Source organism: Balaenoptera borealis (assembly GCF_965194805.1).
Source record: "Balaenoptera borealis genome assembly, chromosome: 2".
Lineage (NCBI taxonomy): Eukaryota > Metazoa > Chordata > Mammalia > Artiodactyla > Balaenopteridae > Balaenoptera > Balaenoptera borealis.
In genome coordinates this window covers 74,370,477-74,394,106 of record NC_138867.1, presented here as the reverse complement: position 1 = coordinate 74,394,106, position 23,630 = coordinate 74,370,477, and the positions used below count along the sequence as shown (strand labels likewise).

Genomic DNA, 23,630 nt, shown 5'->3' with positions numbered 1-23,630 from the left:
GGAGAGAGGAGGGGGGCAATGCCTGGCCTAGGGTAAGCACTATAAAACTGATAGCCTGAATCACTTTGCCGTACAATAGAAATTAACACAACATTGTAAATCAACTATACTTCAATAAAATAAATGTAAAAATAAGAAATAAAAAAACCTGTTAGCTATTATTGTTATTGTTAAAGGTGTGTGAATTTGTTAACCTAAAATACGTTGTGTCCAAACACTTTTTGAATGGCATATGTATAATCAAAAGCCATATTGGATTCCACCAACCAATATCTCCCATACATAAATATGTATACAAACACACTTGAACACACACTGGTTTTGCCCACACATTTTTCCCAGTTTCCAAATAAGTAAGCTAAAGAACAGAAAGATCAAGTAACTTTCCCAAAGTCACACAGAAAGTAAGTGACACAGCCAAGATTAAACCCAGGAGTCTGGCTCTAAGATCTGTCCTCTGCTGTTCTGATCAAGTCCATCCCATGTATGAGAAAAGTCAATTGCTTTTGACCAGGACATATTTATCTGCAAATATACTGATATAAATTAAACTCAAAAGAACTACTAGTTCAAGTCACCTTATTATCCTACTATGATTTCTTATTTTTACTCTTTATCTCTTGGAGAAATCAGGTATTTTTGGCTACCTTTCAGAAGACAGTTTCCTTTAAAAATAGGTGGCTTTGCCATCATGGTTCTTTTTGGAGATGTCACCTCAGGCCAACATTCTTGAGCGAGAGGTCATGATAAACGCTCTTCAAGCAAGCAGTGGGTGGTGGCATCTTTGGCAATGCAGGCCATATACTGCTCTACACTAAAACTGTTTTCGCCTCTGCTTCAAGGAGAGAGATCCTTGTGTCCTTTTTTTGTTTCAACTGGTAAATTCCAGCTTACTCCTCAGAGACTTTCTTGGCTGAAAATCAAGTTGGTCTTACCGAAGCTGAGCCCCACCAGGGGCACTGCTCTGCACTCCTGACAGGTGAATGACAAAGGCCTCTGGCCGACCAGGGCTAGGAAATGTCCACAGCAAGACTCTTTTACTTTCTTCTCCATGGGAAAATGAAAGACTCCCTGACAGGGAACATGAAAAGGGAAGCTGGGTTTCATTTCTGAGTTCTTAAATTGGGATTCAACTCTTAAAAATATAGTGAAAAATTCTATGACAGTCTACAAAAGGTAAAACATTTAAAAAGCCAGTGGGGGAGGGAGTGTAAATAAATTTAGAGAAAGCTCCGTGGACCACACACACCTTGCCTTTAATCATGTCTACTTTACAAGGTAGAGGTCAAACCATCTAAGTTTTGCATCTCACTGATCCTCACAGAGCTTATGGTATAACTAAAGTAGATGAAATAACAGCTGCTCAACTGTCAGAAATATTCAGATGAACATGTAAATGGATATAAAGGTGTATCTTTTTTGATTATCGTACGGGCCACGTTAGGTTTTTAGAACTACTTTTAACAAACTCCTCACGTATAAACAGAGTAGTCTGCTTAGTGACCATTATTTCCAGGTGAGGTATGAAGTTTTCCATGTGAACGAATAAAGTTCCTCTCATTCTCACCAAGCAGTCTGTGAAATTCCGATCACTTAAACCTGAGAGGACTGTATTAGAAGGCAAATAGCTCATTGTCCAGAGTAAAGAGGATCCAGGAAAATTAGTGGCCAATTACACATTTCCATGTTCTATAGGGAAAATCCTAGAAAAGCCACAACTCACCCACTTTGGGGGTCATATTGCCAACAACAACGAATTCGGGGATTTTTAACCCAGGAACATATCCAGCCGCCCAGGAAACCTTGAGAGAGCCATACGTGCCTCTCCTAGAAATCACAGCTTGGCTTGTTCCGGCAGTAATGTCCATGAGTAGAAAAGCAGTAGACTCAAATCCAACCTGAGGAAAAACATGCTTAGAACATTTTATTTCTCTCTAAAGGTTCTTGTTTTCTGAAGAGTGGGTTAAAAGTCAACTTTCTCTTTGTTTACACAGTATATTTCCCTGTTCTAAAACATATTCAATTAAAGAGTAGTATTTAAGAAATGACATGTGAAATTTGAAATTTTATTCTATTTTATAATGCTGATTATAGTTTATAGCTTTATTTTTTTATCAAAATGTAAACCCCTGAATTAACAATATCTAAAAATACAATTGTAATTATGGTTAAATGAAAAGAAAGATTAAAAATGGTATTTTAATATGACTTGTTCATGGGTCTTTACAGAACCTAATCTGTCTAGAACTGAAATCTGACTTCTTTCTAAGGTATAATAATAAATTCTTTATTTATAAAGTGAGCACCATGAACTAGATTTTCTATTAAGGTTCTTTTCAGCTCTTTGATTCAATACAATATCTTTTTTTTGAGGATCAGAAACCCTCGAAGATTTTTTTTAAATAACAATCTTTTTCATCCACACCAAGTAAGATCTGGTTTTCAGGGCAACCTTCCCAGGGTACCCTGGGATTTATAGATGAAATAAGTTCTGGTCAAAGAATAAGAATAAAACCAGATTCCTGGCTTCACATTGTTATTTAGACAACTCAGTTTACCTCTTTTGGTCCCAATATCTATAAATTTGGAATACCATAGGACCAACAGTTCTATATTAAGACTCATTCTCCCCATTTTAAATTGGAATGGAGAGTAGCAGAAAAGGGTGAGAGGGTGCCACAGGACAGCTTCTGAAGCCACAGAAAAGAAAAAACAACAACTTCAATTTGACACCAGCCTAGATTCCTTATTACAGTGAGGCTTCTGGTTAGCAATTGCCAAAATCTTTGGCATATCTGAGCTCATGCTTGCCAAATGGCTAGAGGCTGTTTGAAAGTGTCCTAAGCACATCACACACACACACACAGACACACAGACACACACAGACACACACACACCACATACAAATACTGGTAAGGAGTACAGAGGATACACCAAGGACAGGAATACTCCATGACTGGCCCTGATCTGGCCCTTTGACGTGACATAATGTTGTGACAACATGCCTGGACAAGTAGAAGAAAATAGTTTACTACACCAAACGAAGAATTCAGGTTGAAAGGAATCTTTGTTATAACAACCTGTGAACAAAAAGAAGGTAACAAAATGTCAAAGCATTAAATTCTATACCCTCCTTCCTTCTTGAATAGAGGAGGTGCAGGAAGAAGACAATTCCTCTCAGTTAATTTTAATGCTGGTGGATTCCACTTTAGGGAACAAAGCAAATTCATTCCCTGGGGAGAAGCAGCCCAGGTGGGAGTAACTGAAGAGCATCCCCTTAATGGCCAGAGACCCTGTTACACAAGCTGGTGGCCAGATCTGCCCACACTCCTGCCCCTCCACCTGCACAGATTCCACATCCTGGTCAAGGAACTGAAGGAACTCCCACCTGAAGGAGTAGGATGCATGCTTATCCCTTATTATGGTTTATAAAATACACACATTACCGTAGCCAGAGACAGCAGCCCTGTCTTGTTCCTATATTGACAGAATTGGCCTACACAGGAAGCAAACAAAGCCCTCAAGGTATTCTTTGTTCTCATGTGAATTTATAAAGTGATTAGGGAACAATCTTCCCTAAAATGAACTCAGGGAGGAGATTCAAATACTTAGGTGCACCACTGGTATTCACCTGCATCAGAACAAACTTGCCACAGTAAAAAGAGCCCCACAAATTAAATATTTACAATGTTAGTAAATGAGAAAGTCTGAAATATTAACTGAGGTTTCATTCTAATTTTAATTATTTAGCATAAAATACCTCAATGTTAAATATTCATTTTCAAGAAAACACCTGAGGTTTTGACTCTAGGTGACTGTTATTTTAAAAATTCTAGGACTTCCCTGGTGGCACAGTGGTTAAGAATCCACCTGCCAGTGCAGGGGACATGGGTTCGAGCCCTGGTCCAGGAAGATCCCACATCTTCCCTGATCTGGCCCTGATCTGGCCCTTTGACGTGACATAATGTTGTGACATTGTTGTGGAGCAACTAAGCCCGTGCACCACAACTACTGAGTCTGCGCTCTAGAGCCCGTAAGCCACAAATACTGAAGCCCGAGCGCCTGGAGCTCGTGCACCACAACTACTGAGTCTGCGCTCTAGAGCCCGTAAGCCACAAATACTGAAGCCCGAGCGCCTGGAGCTCGCGCACCGCAACGAAGAGCAGCCCCCACTCGCCGCAACTAGAGAAAGCCCGTGCGCAACAATGAAGACCCAATGCAGCCAAAAATTAATTAATTAATTAATTAATTAAAAAATTCTATACCTTACATTCTACAAGACAGAAACTTTCTAAAACTCCAGAAAGGAAATATATTTTTCTATCTAATGTCGAAAATTGACAAATTATTTTCATATCGTGTATCCACAGTGTCTACTTTGATATTCATAGGATTACTTAGATTTAAGGAAACAGTGAATCTTAAGAAATTCTAAGAATCTTAGTCCTTCCTGTAAGAGCTGCCCTCTAGTGGTTCCGGGGTAGTACCACACCCAGGGCCAGTTACCTGAGAATTGGCAGCTTTCTCAGGGACTGGAAGGACGGCAGATTTTGCTTCCTGGAGAATTCTTGGCATGCCATAGAAACTTCCACCAACAAGCATCACAGTCACCAGTTGCAAGGTGAAATTAGAGCCCAGGGGTAGGAAGACCTATATACAAACAGTATCAATGACTTTTTTAATAGTAAAAAATAATTTTCAAAGAAAAATACTGACCATTGAAATGAGTCATTAGCACTTTCCTCCTTTTGTATCAGTTTCATCAGTATATGCCCTTTCCCCCATGTTACAAAACAAAGCACCAGCAGGAAGACTTTGACGCTAACACTGAGAGCCATACAATATTAAAAAAACACAAATCTGCAAATACTCTCTGTGTGCCCAAATGACCTGAAGAATGATGAGAATCTCAGAAGTAGTATTAGTGACAAAATCATGTGCCACAGGAATGGAAAGAGCTCACTGGTGAACAGTGTCAGCTCCTAAAACCAGCAAAACTCACTTTCTCCCTTTTCATTGGGTAGAAACTAAGAGCTCTAATGACAGTTACTTAAAACAGATAATGATTTAGGTGTACTGATTATTTGAATACTTTGGACAAATAAAGACTACTAACTAACACCATGTATTAGACTACCAATTTTCAAAGTTTTAGAATCCAACAAAATAGGGAAATCCTGAATTTAAAACCTGGTATTACTTTAAAAGATTTCTTTAACACTTATTGATATAATACATTTTTCCATAGAAACCTTGTTATTGATAATGGATAAGCCCCCGTAACCTGGAATATTACTAACAACTCTGTACATCTTTACTGAATGTACAAATAACCATTTCTGTGAAGTCTGTTCTTCTTTTAAATGTAATGTACTTAATAAACACATATCACACCCTCCAAATGTGTAAAATATGTACTATAGTGGTTTCAAATGTGCAACATGAGGGGAACAGATGTTTTATTCATTCAATCAATCTTCAGTTTTTCAAAATCGCATTCACTGAACATGAAGCATAGTTCAAGTGCTGAGGAAACAGAAATAAATCATGGTGTCCTGACTTCAATCATGTGCCTCCCTCCTCTCCTTGAAGGGTGTGCCCCTTCCCCATGCAGTTTACTGGCTGGGCAGCTAAGGATTTTTTTGTCCCTATTTCCTAAAGAATGAAGGGCCAGATGTCAGTTCAAAGCTCCCAGGCATTTCTGCCTTCCTACCCAACTCTTCTGTTCATGGGCCCATGCAGCACACAGACTTATGAAGTGTGGCAGGTCCCCAAGGTACAGTAATTAAACATTAAAGTTGAACAGGAGTAACGGTGGATTTGGAGAAATGCTGATTTGCCTACAGAAGAAAAGCAGGTAGGCTAATTTGAAAAGGATCTTGAAGGTTTTTAGGAGTTGAGGGTGTTCTGTTTTGCCCTTCCATGTCCGTGATCCAGGACTACATCACCAATACTATTCTACATATTTCCCATCATTCTTGATGGCTTTAGGCACAAATGGAATTAACAGCCCCATAACATCCTGTGTGCACCTTGAACACTGCTTATCTGCTTTCTTTTATAATTGGCTGTTCAAGGGCCTTCTCCTGCACTAGACAGGGAGCAACCTGACAACAGAGATTATGTCTTTGTGATCACTGTAGCTGCTGTGCTTCTCACAATGACTGACACATAGTAAGTGCTCAATAAATATCTGAATAAATGACAGCCATGAACATAATCTTATCTTCCATTCTAACTTAAATTCTTTTAAACGTAGACTTGTTTCTTTATCGTGCCAATGATTCTTATCATCAGTGAGTACTTCATCTGAGAAGCCTGTTGTTACCCAGGCGAGGTAACTGTTCACTCCCTGGTCCTCATGTTAAACCAACATCAAGAGTCTTCTAGTTTTCAGAGCCTAATGGAAACTCATTCTGTCCCAAGACCCACTTGAAGGTCCTTCTCTGTGGCGGACCTGTCCGAAGTCCTAACTTTTATCAGGGCGGTAGATCACGTAGATCTATATGTAACTTGTAACTAATATCCCAAACTTTAAAGAGCAATGCATTACACCCAGGGTGTGAGGGGAGAAAGGGACTGCTGGAAAAATCCTCCCCTCAGTTTATGCGCATGTCACACATTGCCCCAAACAGTCACCTTGGAAGACTAACTCACATACATAACACCTAATAATCTATGTGCAGTCTACACCAACCATAGTAGAATGTAAGAGACAGAAGGAACCCACGCAAATTTAAATATACTAACGAAAGATGTTAAAGTAAGCAAATAAGAGGAAGCTTTCATATATGGGTAAGCTAGTAAACTTTTGTTACTCTTTATTGAAAAGAGACAGAAATCATAAAAATAATAGAGCTTCAAAACAGATATTAAGAAATCCATAGATAATTCAAACAGGTATTAAGAAAGCTAAGTATCTTTATCAACTATACCATTAAGCTTTCAAAGTGAAATGAAAAGAGGACTACCATCCTTCAAAATGTCCCAGGTACCACCACAGGACATAATCTAAAAGTGTCCTCTGGTACAGACTTTCTCAACCATGAGATAATTAATCCTCACAGCTATAATGCATCCCATGCATGAAATAAATTAACTTCTCTGCCATGCATATGGAATGATACTAGTTATCTTCTTGGGAGGATGAAAACAGTTGCTCAAATCACTTTCTGTGGATCAGACCGAGAAAGACTGCTAGGTATCTATGTGACCCACAGAAAATCCATGTATTCCTAGCACTCTCACCTAATATGTCGGCAGAACAGTCTGCTGTCCTAGGAAGTCTACAAATATCTTCCCTTCAACAAGCATCCAGTGTGTGTGTGTGTGTGTGTGTGTGTGTGTGTGTGTGTGTGTGTTTGTGTAGCACCTGGAACAATTTCTGGAACTCTGGAGTACTAAATAAGTGCCTGTTACTATCTAGACAAAAATATTTTATCTCCAAATAAGAATATACTTATTTACTTATAATCTGCAAATACTTCAGTATATGTATTATCCAATAATTACTATGCATTTTCTAAGGCATTTTTCATGGTTCCATTTAAATATCAGAATAAGACTTTAAACTGATCATGAGATTAACTAGGGCTTTCTTGAAGGAGCTTTATCGGAATGATCAGGAAATTAAAGAAATGCTACAAACCTGACTCTTGACTGGCACTGTGTCCACTTTATATCTGGTGCCATCTTCGACCACCAGCTGCCTCTCTGCATTTTCAGTAACAAAAGACTGCTCCTTAGGACCAGATGATATTCGATATCCAACAGTCACATCTCCAAATGTTCCAGCAAGCCGGGTTACATTAATTTGAATGAATCTACTAAGGTTCTGCCCAATAAGTATTGACTGCTGATCTGAATACAGGGCAAATACCCCATGTGGGTCATCATTTGCAGAAACAGAGAACCGTGTGATGCATTTTTCTGGATCAAGTTCTGCTCCTCCCTTTACAGAAACAAGCTGAACCACATAAACTTCCTCTAACTCAGGTACATCATCTGGTAGCAAGTTAACATCAAAGCTGGCCTCACTTTCTCCATCAGCAATGGTGAAAAATCCTTTTGTAGACAGAAAGTCTCCAGTAATATCAAACTCACTGCTTAATTCCCAGTAAACCTAAAATAAAAGGAAAAAAACACCCAACAAAGTTATACAATTCCGTATATTGAATCAAAAATCCTTTAAATTAGTTTTCCTCTACTATATACAATAAAAATTAAGTGTGCATCATTATATTCCAAGTGAAACTTTCCAAGTAGTTAGGTAATTTAGAAACTATCTTAACTCCTTCAGGCTGTTGTATGCAATTTGCAGGACAGGATTATAAAATTTCATTTCACCTGCTTCTAAAATAACATAATTTGAAAAGATAAAGAGAAACAAGTTAACTTTAAAATACCAGTACCACAAACGCATTCAATAGTGAACCACAGACAATATTTGAAGGTAAAAAGTAAGTAGATAATCTGACATTCACATTGGAATTTGTTTTTGTTTGTTTTTAATAAAAAGAGAATATCGAGGAGGAGCTTCAAGATGGCGGAAGAGTAAGACGTGGAGATCATCTTCCTCCCCACAAATACATCAGAAATACATCTACATGTGGAACAACTCGTACAGAACACCTACTGAACGCTGGCAGAAGACCTCAGACCTCCCAAAAGGCAACAAACTCCCCACGTACCTGGGTAGGGCAAAAGAAAAAAGAAAAAACAGAGACAAAAGAATAGGGACGGGACCTGCACCAGTGGGAGGGAGCTGTGAAGGAGGAAAGGTTTCCACACACTAGAAGCCCCTTTGCGGCCAGAGACAGGGGGTGGCGGAGGGGGGAAGCTTTGGAGCCACAGAGGAGAGCGCAGCAACAGGGGTACGGAGGGCAAAGCAGAGAGATTCCCGCACAGAGGATCGGTGCCGAGCAGCACTCACCATCCCGAGAGGCTTGTCTGCTCAGCCGCCGGGGCGGGCGGAGGCTGGGAGCTGAGGCTCGGGCTTCGGAGGTCAGATCCCAGGGAGAGGACTGGGGTTGGCTGCTTGAACACAGCCTGAAGGGGGCTAGTGTGCCAGAGCTAGCCAGGAGTGTGTCCGGGAAAAGGTCTGGAGCTGCCTAAGAAGCAAGAGACATTTTCTAGCCTCTTTGTTTCGCGGTGCTCGGTGCTCGAGGAGAGGGGATTCAGAGCGCCGCCCAAATGAGCTCCACCCAAACGAGCTCCAGAGACAGGCGGGAGCCTCGGCTATCAGCTCGGACACCAGACACGGGCATGAAACGCTAAGGCTGCTGCTGCAGCCACCAAGAAGCCTCTGTGCAAGCACAGGTCACTATCCACACCGCCCCTCCCGGGAGCCTGTGCAGCCCGCCACTGCCAGGGTCCCGGAATCCAGGGAAAACTTCCCCGGGAGAACACATGGCGCCTCAGGCTGTTGCAACGTCACGCCGGCCTATGCCGCTGCAGGCTCACCCGCACTCCCTCCCCCTCCCTCCCCCCCCACCCCTGGCTGAGTGAGCCAGAGCCCCCAAATCAGCTGCTCCTTTAACCCCGTCCTGTCTGGGCAGGAACAGATGCCCTCAGGCGACCTACACGCAGAGGCGGGTCCAAATCCACAGCTGAACCCCAGGAGCTGTGTGAACAAAGAAGAGAAAGGGAAATCTCTCCCAGCAGCCTCAGGAACAGCGGATTAAATCTCCACAATCAACTTGATGTACCCTGCATCTGTGGAATACCTGAATAGAGAACGAATCATCCCAAAATGAGGCGGAGGACTTTGAGAGCAACAATATATACATTTTTTTCCTTTTTCTCTTTTTGTGAGTGTGTATGTGTATGCTTCTGTGTGTGATTTTTGTCTCTATAGCTTTGCTTTTACCATTTGTCCTAGGGTTCTGTCTGTCCTTTTGTTTTGTTTTTTAGTACAGTTGTTAGCGCTTGTTATCACTGGTGGATTTGTTTTTTGGTTTGGTTGCTCTCTTCTTTCTTTCTTTCTTCCTTTTTTTTAAATTACTTGATAACGTTTTTAAAATTTTTTATTCTAATAACTTTATTTTATTTTATTTTTTTCTTTCTTTCTTTCTTTTTTTCTCCCTTTTATTCTGACCGTGTGGATGACAGGGTCTTGGTGCTCCAGCTGGGCGTTAGGGCTGTGCCTCTAATGTGGTAGAGCTGAGTTCAGGACATTGGTCCACCAGAGACCTCCCAGCTCCACGTAATACCAAACGGCGAAAATCTCCCAGAAATCTCCATCTCAACGTCAAGATCCAGCTCCACTAAACAACCAGCAAGCTACAGTGCTGGACATCCTATGCCATACAACTAGCAAGACAGGAACACAACCCCACCCATTAGCAGAGAGGCTGCCGAAAATCATAATAAGGTCACAGACACCCCAAAATACACCACCAGATGCGGACCTGTCCACCAGAACGACAAGATCCAGCCTCATCCACCAGAACACAGGCACTAGTCCCCCTCCATCAGGAAGCCTACACAACCCACTGAACCAACCTTAGCCACTGGGGACAGACACCAAAAACAACAGGAACTACGAACCTGCAGCCTGTGAAAAGGAGACCCCAAACACAGTAAGTTAAGCAAAATGAGAAGACAGAGAAACACACAGCAGATGAAGGAGCAAGATAAAAACCCACCAGACCTAACAAATGAAGAGGAAATAGTCAGTCTCCCTGAAAAAGAATTCAGAATAATGATAGTAAAGATGATCCAAAATGTTGGAAATAGACTGGCGAAAATACAAGAAATGTTTAACAAGGACCTAGAAGAACTAAAGAGCAAACAAACAATGATGAACAACACAATAAATGAAATAAAAAATTCTCCAGAAGGAATCAATAGCAGAATAACTGAGGCAGAAGAACGGATAAGTGACCTGGAAGATAAAGTAGTGGAAATAACTACCACACAGCAGAATAAAGAAAGAAGAATGAAAAGAATTGAGGACAGTCTCAGAGACTTCCAGGACAACATTAAATGCACCAACATTCTAATTATAGGGGTCCCAGAAGAAGAGAAAAAGAAAGAAATATTTAAATATTACTGAGAAATATTTAAAGAGATTATAGTTGAAAACTTCCCTAATATGGGAAAGGAAATAGTTAATCAAGTCCAGAAAGCACACAGAGTCCCATACAGGATAAATCCAAGAAGAAACACACCAAGACACATATTAACCAAACGATCAAAAATTAAATACAAAGAAAAATATTAAAAGCAGCAGGGAAAAACAACAAATAACATACAAGGGAATCCCCATAAGGTTAACAGCGGATCTTTCAGCAGAAACGGCAAGCCAGAAGGGAGTGGCAGGACATATTTAAAGTGATGAAAGGGAAAAACCTACAACCAAGATTACTCTACCCAGCAATGATCTCATTCAGATTCAACAGACAAATTAAAACCTTTATAGACAAGGAAAAGCTAAGAGAATTCAGCATCACCAAACCAGCTTTACAACAAATGCTAAAGGAACTTCTCTAGGCAGGAAACACAGGAGAAGGAAAAGACCTACAAAAACACACCCAAAACAATTAAGAAAATGGTAATAGGAACATACATATCGATAATTATCTTGAATGTAAATGGATAAAATGCTCCAACCAAAAGACATAGATTAGCTGAATGGATACAAAAACAAGACCCGTATGTATGCTGTCTACAAGAGACCCACTTCAGACCTAAGGACACATACAGACTGAAAGTGAGGGGATGGAAAAAGATATTCCATGCAAATGGAAATCAAAAGAAAGCTGGAGTAGCAATTCTCGTATCAGACAAAATAGACTTTAAAACAAAGACTATTATAAGAAACAAAGAAGGACACTACATAATGATCAAGGGATCAATCCAAGAAGAAGATATAACAATTGTAATATTTATGCACCCAACAAAGGAGCACCTCAATACATAAGGCAAATACTAACAGCCATAAAAGGAGAAATTGACAGTAACACAATCATAGTAGGGGACTTTAACATCCCAGTTTCACCAATGGACAGATCATCCAATATGAAAATAAATAAGGAAACACAAGCTTTAACTGATACATTAAATGAGATGGACTTCATTGATATTTATAGGACATTCCATCCAAAAACAACAGAATACACTTTCTTCTCAAGTGCTCATGGAACATTCTCCAGGATAGATCATATCTTGGGTCACAAATCAAGCCTTGGTATACTTAAGAAAATTGAAATTGTATCAAACATCTTTTCCAACCACAATGCTATGAGACTAGATATCAATTACAGGAAAAAAATCTGTAAAAAATACAAACACATGGAGGATAAACAATACACTACTAAATAACCAAGGGATCACTGAAGAAATCAAAGAGGAAATCCAAAAATACATAGAAACAAATGACAATGAAAACACAACAACCCAAAACCTATGGGATGCAGCATAAGCAGTTCTAAGAGTGAAGTTTATACCAATACAATCCTATCTTAAGGAACAAGAAACATCTCAAATAAACAACCTAACTTTACACCTAAAGCAATTAGAGAAAGAAGAACAAAAAATCCCCAAAGTTAGCAAAAGGAAAGAAATCATAAAGATCAGATCAGAAATAAATGAAAAAGAAATGAAGAAAACAATAGCAAAGATCAATAAAACTAAAAGCTGGTTCTTTGAGAAGATAAACAAAATTGATAAACCATTAGCCAGACTCATTAAGAAAAAAAGGGAGAAGACTCAAATCAATAGAATTAGAAATGAAAAAGGAGAAGTAACAACGGACACTGCAGAAATACAAACGATCATGAGAGATTACTACAAGCAACTATATGCCAATATAATGGAAAACCTGGAAGAAATGGGCAAATTCTTAGATAAGCACAACCTTCCAAGACTGAACCAGGAAGAAATAGAAAATATAAACAGACCAATCACAAGCACTGAAATTGAAACTGTGATTAAAAATCTTCCAACAAACAAAAGAATAGGACCAGATGGCTTCACAGGTGAATTCTATCAAACATTTAGAGAAGAGCTAACACCTATCCTTCTCAAGCTCTTCCAAAATATAGCAGAGGGAGGAACACTCCCAAACTCATTCTACGAGGCCATCATCACCCTGATACAAAAACCAGACAAAGACATCACCAAGAAAGAATACTACAGGCCAATATCACTGATGAACATAGATGCAAAAATCCTCAACAAAATACTAGCAAACAGAATCCAACAGCACATTAAAAGGATCATACACAATGATCAAGTGGGGTTTATCCCAGAATGCAAGGATTCTTCAATATACGCAAATCAATATGGTTAATATGGTGATATACTATATTAACAAACTGAAGAAGAAAAACCATATGATCATCTCAATAAATGCAGAAAAAGCTTTCGACAAAATTCAACACCCATTTATGATAAAAACCCTCCAGAAAGTAGGCACAGAGGGAACTTACCTCAACATAATAAAGGCCATATATGACAAACCCACAGCCAACATCATCCTCAATGGTGAAAAACTGAAAACATTTCCACTAAGATCAGGAACAAGACAAGGTTGCCCACACTTACCACTATTATTCAACATTGTTTTGGAAGTTTTCGCCACAGCAATCAGAGAAGAAAAAGAAATAAAAGGAATCCAAATCGGAAAAGAAGAAGTAAAGCTGTCACAGTTTGCAGATGACATGATAGTATACACAGAGAATCCTAAATATGCTACCAGAAAATGACTACAGCTAATCAATGAATTTGGTAAAGTAGCAGGATACAAAATTAATGCACAGAAATCTCTTGCATTCCTATACACTAATGATGAAAAATCTGAAAGTGAAATTAAGGAAACACTCCCATTTAACATTGCAACAAAAAGAATAAAATACCTAGTAATAAACCTACCTAAGGAGACAAAAGACCTGTATGCAGAAAACTATAAAACACTGATGAAAGAAATTAAAGATGATACAAATAGGTGGAGAGATATACCATGTTCTTGGATTGGAAGAATCAACATTGTGAAAATGACTATACTACCCAAAGCAATATACAGATTCAATGCAATCCCTATCAAACTACCAATGGCATTTTTCACAGAAGTAGAACAAAAAGTTTCACAATTTGTATGGAAACACCAAAGACCCCAAATAGCCAAAGCAATCTTGAGAAAGAAAAACGGAGCTGGAGGAATCAGGCTCCCTGACTTCAGACTATATTACAAAGCTACAGTAATCAGTATGGTACTGGCACAAAAACAGAAATACAGATCAATGGAACAGGATAAAAAGCCCAGAGATAAACCCACGCACATATGGTCACCTTATTTTTGATAAAGGAGGCAAGAATATACAGTGGAGAAAAGACAGCCTCTTCAATAAGTGGTGCTGGGAAAACTGGACAGCTACATGTAAAAGTATGAAATTAGAACACTCCCTAACACCATACACTAAAATAAACTCAAAATGGATTAAAGACCTAAATGTAAGGCCAGATACTATAGAACTCTTAGAGGAAAATATAGGCAGAACACTCTATGACATAAATTACAGCAAGATCCTTTCTGACCCACCTCCTAGAGAAATGGAAATAAAAACAAAATAAACAAATGGGACCTAATGAAACTTAAAAGCTTTTGCACAGCAAAGGAAACCATAAACAAGACGAAAAGACAACCCTCAGAATGGCAGAAAATATTTGCAAATGAAGCAACTGACAAAGGATTAATCTCCAAAATTTACAAGCAGCTCATGCAGCTCAATATCAAAAAAACAAACAATCAAATCCAAAAATGGGCAGAAGACCTAAACAGACGTTTCTCCAAAGAAGATATACAGATTGCCAACAAACACATGGAAGGATGTTCAACATCACTAATCATTAGAGAAATGCCAATCAAAACTACATTGAGATATCATCTCGCACCAGTCAGAATGGCCATCATCAAAAAATCCACAAACAATAAATGCTGGAGAGGGTGTGGAGAAAAGGGAACCCTCTTGCACTGTTGGTGGGAATGTAAATTGATACAGCTATTATGGAGAACAGTATGGAGGTTCCTTAAAAAACTACAAATAGAACTACCATACGACCCAGCAATCCCACTACTGGGCATATACCCTGAGAAAGCCATACTTCAAAAAGTCATGTACCACAGTGTTCATTGCACCTCTGTTTACAATAGCCAGGACATGGAACTAACCTAAGTGTCCATTGACAGATGTATGGATAAAGAAGTTGTGGCACATATAGACAATGGAATATTACTCAGCCATTAAAAGAAACGAAATTGAGTTATTTGTAGTGACGTGGATGGACCTAGAGTCTGTCATACAGAGTGAAGTAAGTCAGAAAGAGAAAAACAAATACCGTTTGCTAACACATATATATGGAATCTAAAAAAACAAAACAAAACAAAAAGGTTCTGAAGAACCTAGGGGTAGGACAGGAATAAAGACGCAGATGTAGAGAATGGACTTGCAGACACGGGGAGGGGGAAGTGTAAGCTGGGACAAAGTAAGAGAGTGGCATGGACATATATACACTACATAATGTAAAATAGATAGCTAGTGGGAAGCAGCCGCATAGCACAGGGAGATCAGCTCGGTGCTTTGTCACCACCTAGAGGGGTCGGGTAGGGAGGCTGGGAGGGAGGGAGACTCAAGAGGGAAGAGATATCGGGATATATGTATATGTATAACTGATTCACTTTGTTATAAAGTGGAATCTAACACACCATTGTAAAGCAATTATACTCCAATAAAGATTAAAAAAAAAAGAGAGAGAAAATGGAATGTTTAAAAAAAAAGAAGATATCTAAGATTTCAGAAATTAAGAATTCCCCCCTCCCAAAATCTGTAAAAAATTATCTTCTAAGAATTTTTTTACCTCCAAACCATAAAGTTTCAACTGAAGAAGTAACAATTAATCACCAATACAGGAAAAGAGGTAAGTTTATAGAGAGAGTTCACAAAATAAGTTTTGCTAGCAAACAGATAACCTTGATCTGTTCGATGAATATGCTGATGATTTACAGGAGCATCTCGAATATATTGAAAATAAAGAATATACGCATATTGATCTATGTTAAGAGAGTAATAGGTCTAGAGCAGTGATTCCAAGCCATGTTTTCTTGAAATGTTTCAAGGATTCCACAAACATTTAACTCAGTTCAAACAATGTTCTAAACTTCTTAAAATAATAAACACATTTAAAGAGGTATATCCAAAAAAAGAATATATTAAGAATATATTAAGCAATTTATAAAAATCATGGATAGGCCTGTTCAGTAGGTAAACCTTTACATTATAGCAAACAAAAAATTACAAAATAGTTCAGTCATTTTCTTCATCATTAAATGTGAGAAAGATCTTTTTAACTTAATTGTAACTGAATTTAGAAAGACAGCCAGAGGTTGGTGCTGGCTAGAGAGTCCAAAGGTGCTTCAATGAGCCTTCTCAGCCTGTGTGAAAACTCATGTCACTTCAGTATATCTAAAACTTTAATTCTCCAGAACACGCAGTTTCTCTGTTCCCCTCAACCGCAGTTGTTAGGCAAATTACTACTCTACTTAAAAATCAAAGGAAAAATGATACCATAATCTCTCCCGAAGTGCCCTTGACTCTTTTGACAAAGAAAGTAATGATCAGGGGCCCTTCCAGAGCTAATGGCTCCAAATACGTCTCCTCAGATAAAGATTCGGGAGCAAACTGAACCACTCCATTTGGATCACCAAACTTTTGTATCTAGAAACAGAAACAGAGAGCAGAGTGAAAATGTATATAACAGCTATGGATGAAATTACGGTATCCAATATATCAATACACTGATGTATTGTGTATGTACAAGATAAGCTGAGGAAATGAAAGAAACACAATCATGATACTTGGATATAATACACCTGGCTACCTGATTTTTAAAAACCTTCTTTATTACGCTGATCATTACCCAAAACAAGTAGGTTCTTATTCCCCCAAGGATAATGGGAATAAGTGTTCAGAAAACTACAATTTGTAGAATCACCAAAGGATAACACTTCAATGACTGAATTTAGCTTTATTCACCTCTCATTTGCTTCATTTAACCAGTTAAGTTTAGCTAACCTCTTTCTACTGGTTATGATATAATACAATATGGAGAGAAGCAAAGGCCCTGTGACGGTTAATTTAATGTGTCATCCTGGCTAGGCTACGGTGTCCAATTGTTTGGTCAAACACTAGTCTAGATGTTGCTGTAAAGGTATTTTGCAGATGTGATTAATATTTACAGCCAGCTGACTTGAAGTTAAGAAAATTATTCGCAATAATGTGAACGGACCTCATCCAATCAGTTGAAAGCCTTAAAGAGCAAACACTGAGGTTTCCCGGAGAAGAAGGAATTGTGCCTCAGGACTGCAATTTAGGAATCCTGTTTGAGTTTCCAGACTGCTGGCCTGCCCCACAAAATTCAAACTCAAGACTGCAACTTCGGTTCTTTCCTGGGCTTCCTGCCTGCCAGCCTGCTTTATGGATTTTGGACTTGCCAGACCCCACAAACCCATGAGCCAATTCCTTAAAAAAAAAAACAACTCTCTCTTTCTCCATATGTTATTTCCTAATAGTTCTGGTTCTCTGGAGACATCTGACTGATACAGACCCCAGACAAGAGTGTTTTCCAAACTTAAAAAAAAGGTGCATCTTTCAGTCTTTTTTTCAGTACCTTGGTCCCCTGTACTTTCTGCCCCAATGGACTGGGTGATTCATGCAAAATATGCTGAACTCGGATCTGATCCACACCATCATTGCCCTAATTGAACAAGTACCATTCTTCCTTCCAACAATCTGACTTGTGACTATCTGTGAACTTTTATGCACTTTAATGGCAAAGATATCCAATGCGTATGATATGACGAATGCCTCGTCTCTAAAAGTGCCAAATATCCCCAAAACATCAGATTTTCTCAGAAAGTGTAAAATAAGTATTTCTCATTATCTTAAAGCCTTTAAAAATTATCAATAATGAGGCTATGGAATAAACTAACATAACAACCAGAACATCTGACCCACAGGAATTACTATGACTTCATTTGGTCTTATAACTTTCAATTCATCACAAGCCTATAGAGTTTCAACAAATGTAAATGCATTTTCCAATAAATCCGTTAAATCCAAAATTTTGTGGGCAAAACAAAGTCTGACTTACTGTTAATGTAACATCTTTAGCTCTGGAGTCTAACTTAGCTTCTCCTTTCACAAGTTTAAGTTTAATAATGAAAGTCTTTTCAAGTTCAACGTCATCATGAGGATAGACTATCAGAATGATGCTTCTCACTCCACCTTCCCCATCTCCAAAGGAGAAGGACCCGCTCACCGGGTCTGCGATGTCTCTGTTCTGTGATGGTAGGGCTTCCTGAGAATTGGGTCCGACTATCTCCCAGTTTACCTGCAGGGTGTTTGTTTTTTTAATAGAAACGATCAGCTTTAAACAAAGAATTACTTAGCAGGATATGTAGTATTAAAAATATATATACATACATGTGAAAATTATTCTAGAATATCTCCAGCAAATTCCTATGTTATCAACTCATGTTGTTTAAAATAATATTTGCAAATATAAGCTATGTATCTATAGAATATCTGTTTTCATGAATAGTAATGTCTAACAAGTAAAGAAAGATCTGAATACCCATTCATTTGTTATCACCACAGGATAACAAAAACATAAAGGTATATATTCTAAATATATATATTAGAGTAATATAAACTTTAAAAATATGAGTACAAACTGTCTTGCTAGTGCACAGCTTCTGTCCATCAAAACCTATTTGAATCAGACTATAAAACCATGTGAAAGGCCTGCTGGACGTGCAGCAATAAATATACTTAAATTCCTAGTGTAAGAGGAACAGAAATTTTCATAAATTGTTACAAGAAACAAAAATTTTATATTGCAACAAATGCATTTTTTAAAGTTTCTATAATTTAAAATTGTATACGTTTCATATGCATAAAGAAAACTGGGCACTTCTCTTTGCTTCTTTCATCTTTCATCAGCACTGGACACAGCTGACCACTTCTTTCTCTTGAAACACTGTGTCCTGTCTTCCTTGGCTTACATGTTACTCACATAACACATACCTTCCTAGTTTTCCTTCTTTACTCCTCAATCTTTTTGGCTGGCTCTCCCTCCTCAGATCCTTAAATGTTGGGAGCCCACGCTTGGGTCTATACCCCTTACATCCCTGTCTACACTCCTTAGGCCACAGAGTTTCAAATGCCTCCAGGTGTGTCAACATCTTTTGAATCTGTCTGCAGCCCTGACCTCCCCACAACCCACACTCGAACTTTCCCCTGCCTACCTGCCCCTCCAGTGGGGTGTCTAGTAGCTATCTCAAATCAACAAGGCCAAAACAGAACCCACCCTTGCTTTTCCCCCAAGCTTCGGCATCTCAGTAAACAGCACTACAATTCAACCAGTTGCTCAACTAAAATTCTAGCAGTTATCCTTGATTACTCTCTTTCCCTCCACAAGCCCAGTGAATTTTTCCTCCAAAACATACTCGATGTCCTTTCCCATCTGGCCAGCTCCATCTCCACCCCTGTCTGAGCCATCGTCAGCTCTGCCCTGGGCTATAGAGGGCAGGAGCCTTCTAACTGCTCTCCCTGCTTCTACTCCGGCTTCTTGACAACCCATTTTCCTCACAGCAGTTATAAGTGAGCTGACAGCCCGGTGACACTGACATCATTCCCCTGCTTAAAACTCTCTAATGGCATCCTATTTGCACTTAGACTCATCTTTAACCTGGCTTAGAAAGTTCTCTGTGACCAAACACCTATGGGCCCCTCTGATCTATCTTGTGCTGTTATCCCTTCATTTCCAAGCCCATCCACCACATGGAGCTCTGCATACCACAAACATGCCAAGTTTGTAGATCTGCACTAGCTAATCCCTCTGCCCAAATGCTCATCCCTCTAACAATTACTTGAGCACCTCTTTCGTATCATCTTTCAGCTTTAATATCACACCCTTACCATCCAATCAACAGTGGCCAGCAAGTCACTTATGATTGTGTCTCCTGATTTTACATTCCTGCCAAAAACTTCGTGTTATCAGATCATTTTCTTTTCATTTTTTTTTTGTTTATTGTTTGAAAACTTTATGAGAACAGAGATGAAGTCTGTCTTGTTCACCGGTGCATTCTCAGGGCCTATAACACGGTCTGGTAAATGGAAAGCCCTCTACAAATACTTGTTGACTTTTACCAGAATCCTTCATTTAATTTTTAACTTTCTCTCAAGAGTGCCCTGAAGACAGCTATATATCTCATGCATTTTTATGTACTTCAAAGGATTTTAGAAGCTGCTTTATACCTACTAGGTAATTAATAAATATTACTGACTGTGAACAAATAAATGACTGTATTTGAGGAATAAGAAAATCCAACACCGTATCTATCAATCCAAATTATTTTTTAAATCATGGGAAGAATAACTCTACCTGAATCTCTCCCAAGAGTCCTCCAGTCCGCTCCAGCATCAAGGGTAAAATCATTGTAGAATTGGGATTAGGAACAGAAATTTTGCTTTGATTGAGAAATCTTACTACACCAAAGGGAGAGTCACTCTTGGCAATCGTGATTCTGCACACTAGGTGGCGCCCAAGGACCGCTCCACCAGTAGCTCCAATGAGCAGGATTTCAATGGGCTCCTCAAATTCACTGCATAGCAAGAAGGAGCAATTCTGTGAGTCTAAACATATTAAAATGCTTCTAAAATCCAAATAACTAGTCATTTTCCAAATTGGTCATACATATTCAAGGCACAGTAGTCACACACCAAGTGGTAAGAAGAGGGTGCTTAGCTAACAGCACAAATGATCACTTCAATATTACATAAACTGGGATAGTTATTGGACTCTCTTCCCCTCTTTTTAATTGCTTAATGCATTAAGGAAGTGATCTGCAGGATGTTTCCACATTCTGATTAGACTTTTCAAATCTAGAAGAATAAAAATTATTATTTCTTCTTCTATTTGAGAAAAAGTGACGCACAATCACAATGGTCTCCCAATCCCTTTTTCCCTATCTCAGCACCCCCTAAAGTTTCTCACTCGTTTTTCAACGGGTACAAGTATAATCTAAAATTCTATTATCAGTGCAAAACATAGGTAAGGACTGGAGCACAATACTCATGCTTTACATATGCCCATGTTATTTCCAATATCACTAAATAGTATTACCTTTCATTGTCATCAATGATCGAAACATTTATAAAACTTAAGCTCTGCCCATGCTGAAAGGTGACTGAACTACCATGCAGTACATAATCAACACCACCAGGAACTGCAGAAGAGCTCTGAGAGATGACATCAGCTGTCACACGGCCATAAGTGCCATGAAGCCTCACCACTGGAATCATGATCATCCCTACGTCCTCCTCCACTGTAACAGGAATTTGAAATTAATTGGTATGCCAGACAAAGCAAGTGACTTTTATAAGATCCAGTCAAATCAAACATGACAATTAAATATAACAGTACAACACAAGCACTCAATTTTTCCGCAGTTCATTTATCGCTTTAAAAAACAATTAGTGAAAATGTCATGACTTATTTTTTTTAGGAGAACTATAGTGTGTCACAAGTTGAAAATTATAGTGAGTGTAAGTTAGAATTTAAATAATCGATTTAATCATTAGCATAGCCATTCTTTCTCTGTGTGCCACATATAAATAAATAACCCTTGCTTTTTTGACAATGCTAGATGAGCACAAAAAACACTTAAAATATGTGTACTCAAAGGAAACCATTCTGGATTGTTTCTGCATATTTAACTGAAACATCAGTAATATAAAAAATAAGGTGTATGTTATTTATATCAAATGAGTGCTTGAAAAATCCAGATATAAAGATGATTCTGTTACATTTTCAGTTCCTATGAAATCTACTTGTAAATCTGAAAATGTATCCTCAGTGCTTGATTTCAACTTAAAAATTCTATTCACATTTTATTTCTTCTTCAGCTATGCTAACATATGTATATTAAAATATCATTTAATAGAGTTAACATTAGCCAGGGCTAAATAGTACTGAACTTACATTGTAATTATAAATGTATTGTCCCAAATATCCCCAACGATAGTGAATCAAACAGAAATCAGTGAACAAAAAAGATCCAAGTCCCATTTTTCTGTTGGTGTAAAAATGCAGCCTTTTTTTACTCGCTGTAGACTGAAGTTCACAAAATGGTGATGTTTTCCATGACTTTACCCATGAAGTCAATACAAATCAACTCCTAAAGTGATTTCTGATGAACTTTAAAAATGGCTAGATAACGAAAGAATTTGACGGAGGCAATGAAGCCAATAAATTAATTGCAACAAGAAGATAACATGTTTATTTTGAAAGGTATATTCATATTCTGCTTTTGAATAAAATCAGAAAAGCAGCCACCTCCTTCTACCAGGAGGAAATATAACCATATATTCTGCATTCTGCTTCTACAAGAGGGGAGAATTGGCAAGATAAGGCAAGCTGCTATTAGGAACTGTTTCAAGAAAGCATGACTAGGAGTCCAGATACTACCTGCACCTGCGGTCCAGTAAAATATTTCAAAGGTGATTATTCATTAGAAAGTGAATATTCACTGATTTCTAATCACAAAGGAAATTAAGCATTACATAAATTAGAAATATATTCATAAAAGTGTTCAAAATACAAACATTTCAACAATCTTAAAGTTAAACATAATTTCTCTAAACGCCTTATTCCCAACCATTCCACTTTGCCATACAAAAGTGAGATTCAAGACTGCCCAAAGGTAACTCAAAATATATTTTTAAAATAAATACATAAATATATATAAAGGCATATATAAATACATACAAAGGTGTATATATGTGTACACACACACACACGCACGCACACACGCATGCACACACCCCAAACCAGGAAAATTTGCATACGGCAATTCAAACTGACAATGTCGGGCTGAGGTACTCTAATTCAGAAATTGGTGGTAAATTTATAAGTAACGTTACTGAACCTACCTTCAAAGGCAGTATACCTTGGGTCAAATTCAATGATTCCCTCTGTGTTATCATTTTTCATTATGATGATTCGGACAATGGAGATGTCTCCTATTTCAGGAGGTTGATCCACCTGAAGTCCATTTTCTTGGATGGTAAAATCATACCCTCTATCAGAGTCATAAAAAATAAATAAAATAAACTGAGTATAATTGCTTAGCATGAATTGAAGAAGGGTCCTATTAGCTCCTATAATTTAGTCCTATTAAGCTTTTTCATCCTTTTAAAGATCCCAACACAAAAATACTTTTCTTTTCTGAAATGATGTTTGAAATATATTTCTGTGCTGCTCCCAATTATCACTGCCTGCATAAAACCAAAACTAATATAAAGTTATTAAACTTAGGCAATAGGAAGATAATAAAACTATTAGGAAATTGGGAAGAAGTTGGAAAATGAACTTCTGGGGCTAGGAATGTACTGCTGAACACATACTACAGTAATGGGTCACGGAAGGGAATGTACATTAAATTGTAGTGCACTCAAAGATGGAAACCAGCTGGGCTTGAGATCTACAGTGTTACGTTGAGAGGGTTACTTTATTTTATTTTATTTTTTAATGGAAGAGAGAGTTACTTTAAGGATATAATGAGTGTC

At 38.3% G+C, this 23,630-nt stretch overlaps 1 protein-coding gene across 1 annotated transcript in view; it reads right to left on the bottom strand.

Annotated features, from left to right (window-relative positions):
• Positions 1 to 23,630, bottom strand: part of ADGRV1 (adhesion G protein-coupled receptor V1) — a 566,898-nt gene that overhangs the window by 350,913 nt on the left and 192,355 nt on the right. The window contains exons 66-74 of the mRNA XM_082378598.1: positions 22,995 to 23,143; positions 21,187 to 21,388; positions 20,446 to 20,665; positions 18,151 to 18,390; positions 16,566 to 16,715; positions 7,649 to 8,122; positions 4,507 to 4,650; positions 1,724 to 1,898; positions 936 to 1,071 (exon numbers count right to left, since the gene is read on the bottom strand). Coding sequence (XP_082234724.1) covers positions 936 to 1,071; positions 1,724 to 1,898; positions 4,507 to 4,650; positions 7,649 to 8,122; positions 16,566 to 16,715; positions 18,151 to 18,390; positions 20,446 to 20,665; positions 21,187 to 21,388; positions 22,995 to 23,143 — 1,890 coding nt within the window. The remainder of the gene's footprint in view (positions 1 to 935; positions 1,072 to 1,723; positions 1,899 to 4,506; positions 4,651 to 7,648; positions 8,123 to 16,565; positions 16,716 to 18,150; positions 18,391 to 20,445; positions 20,666 to 21,186; positions 21,389 to 22,994; positions 23,144 to 23,630) is intronic.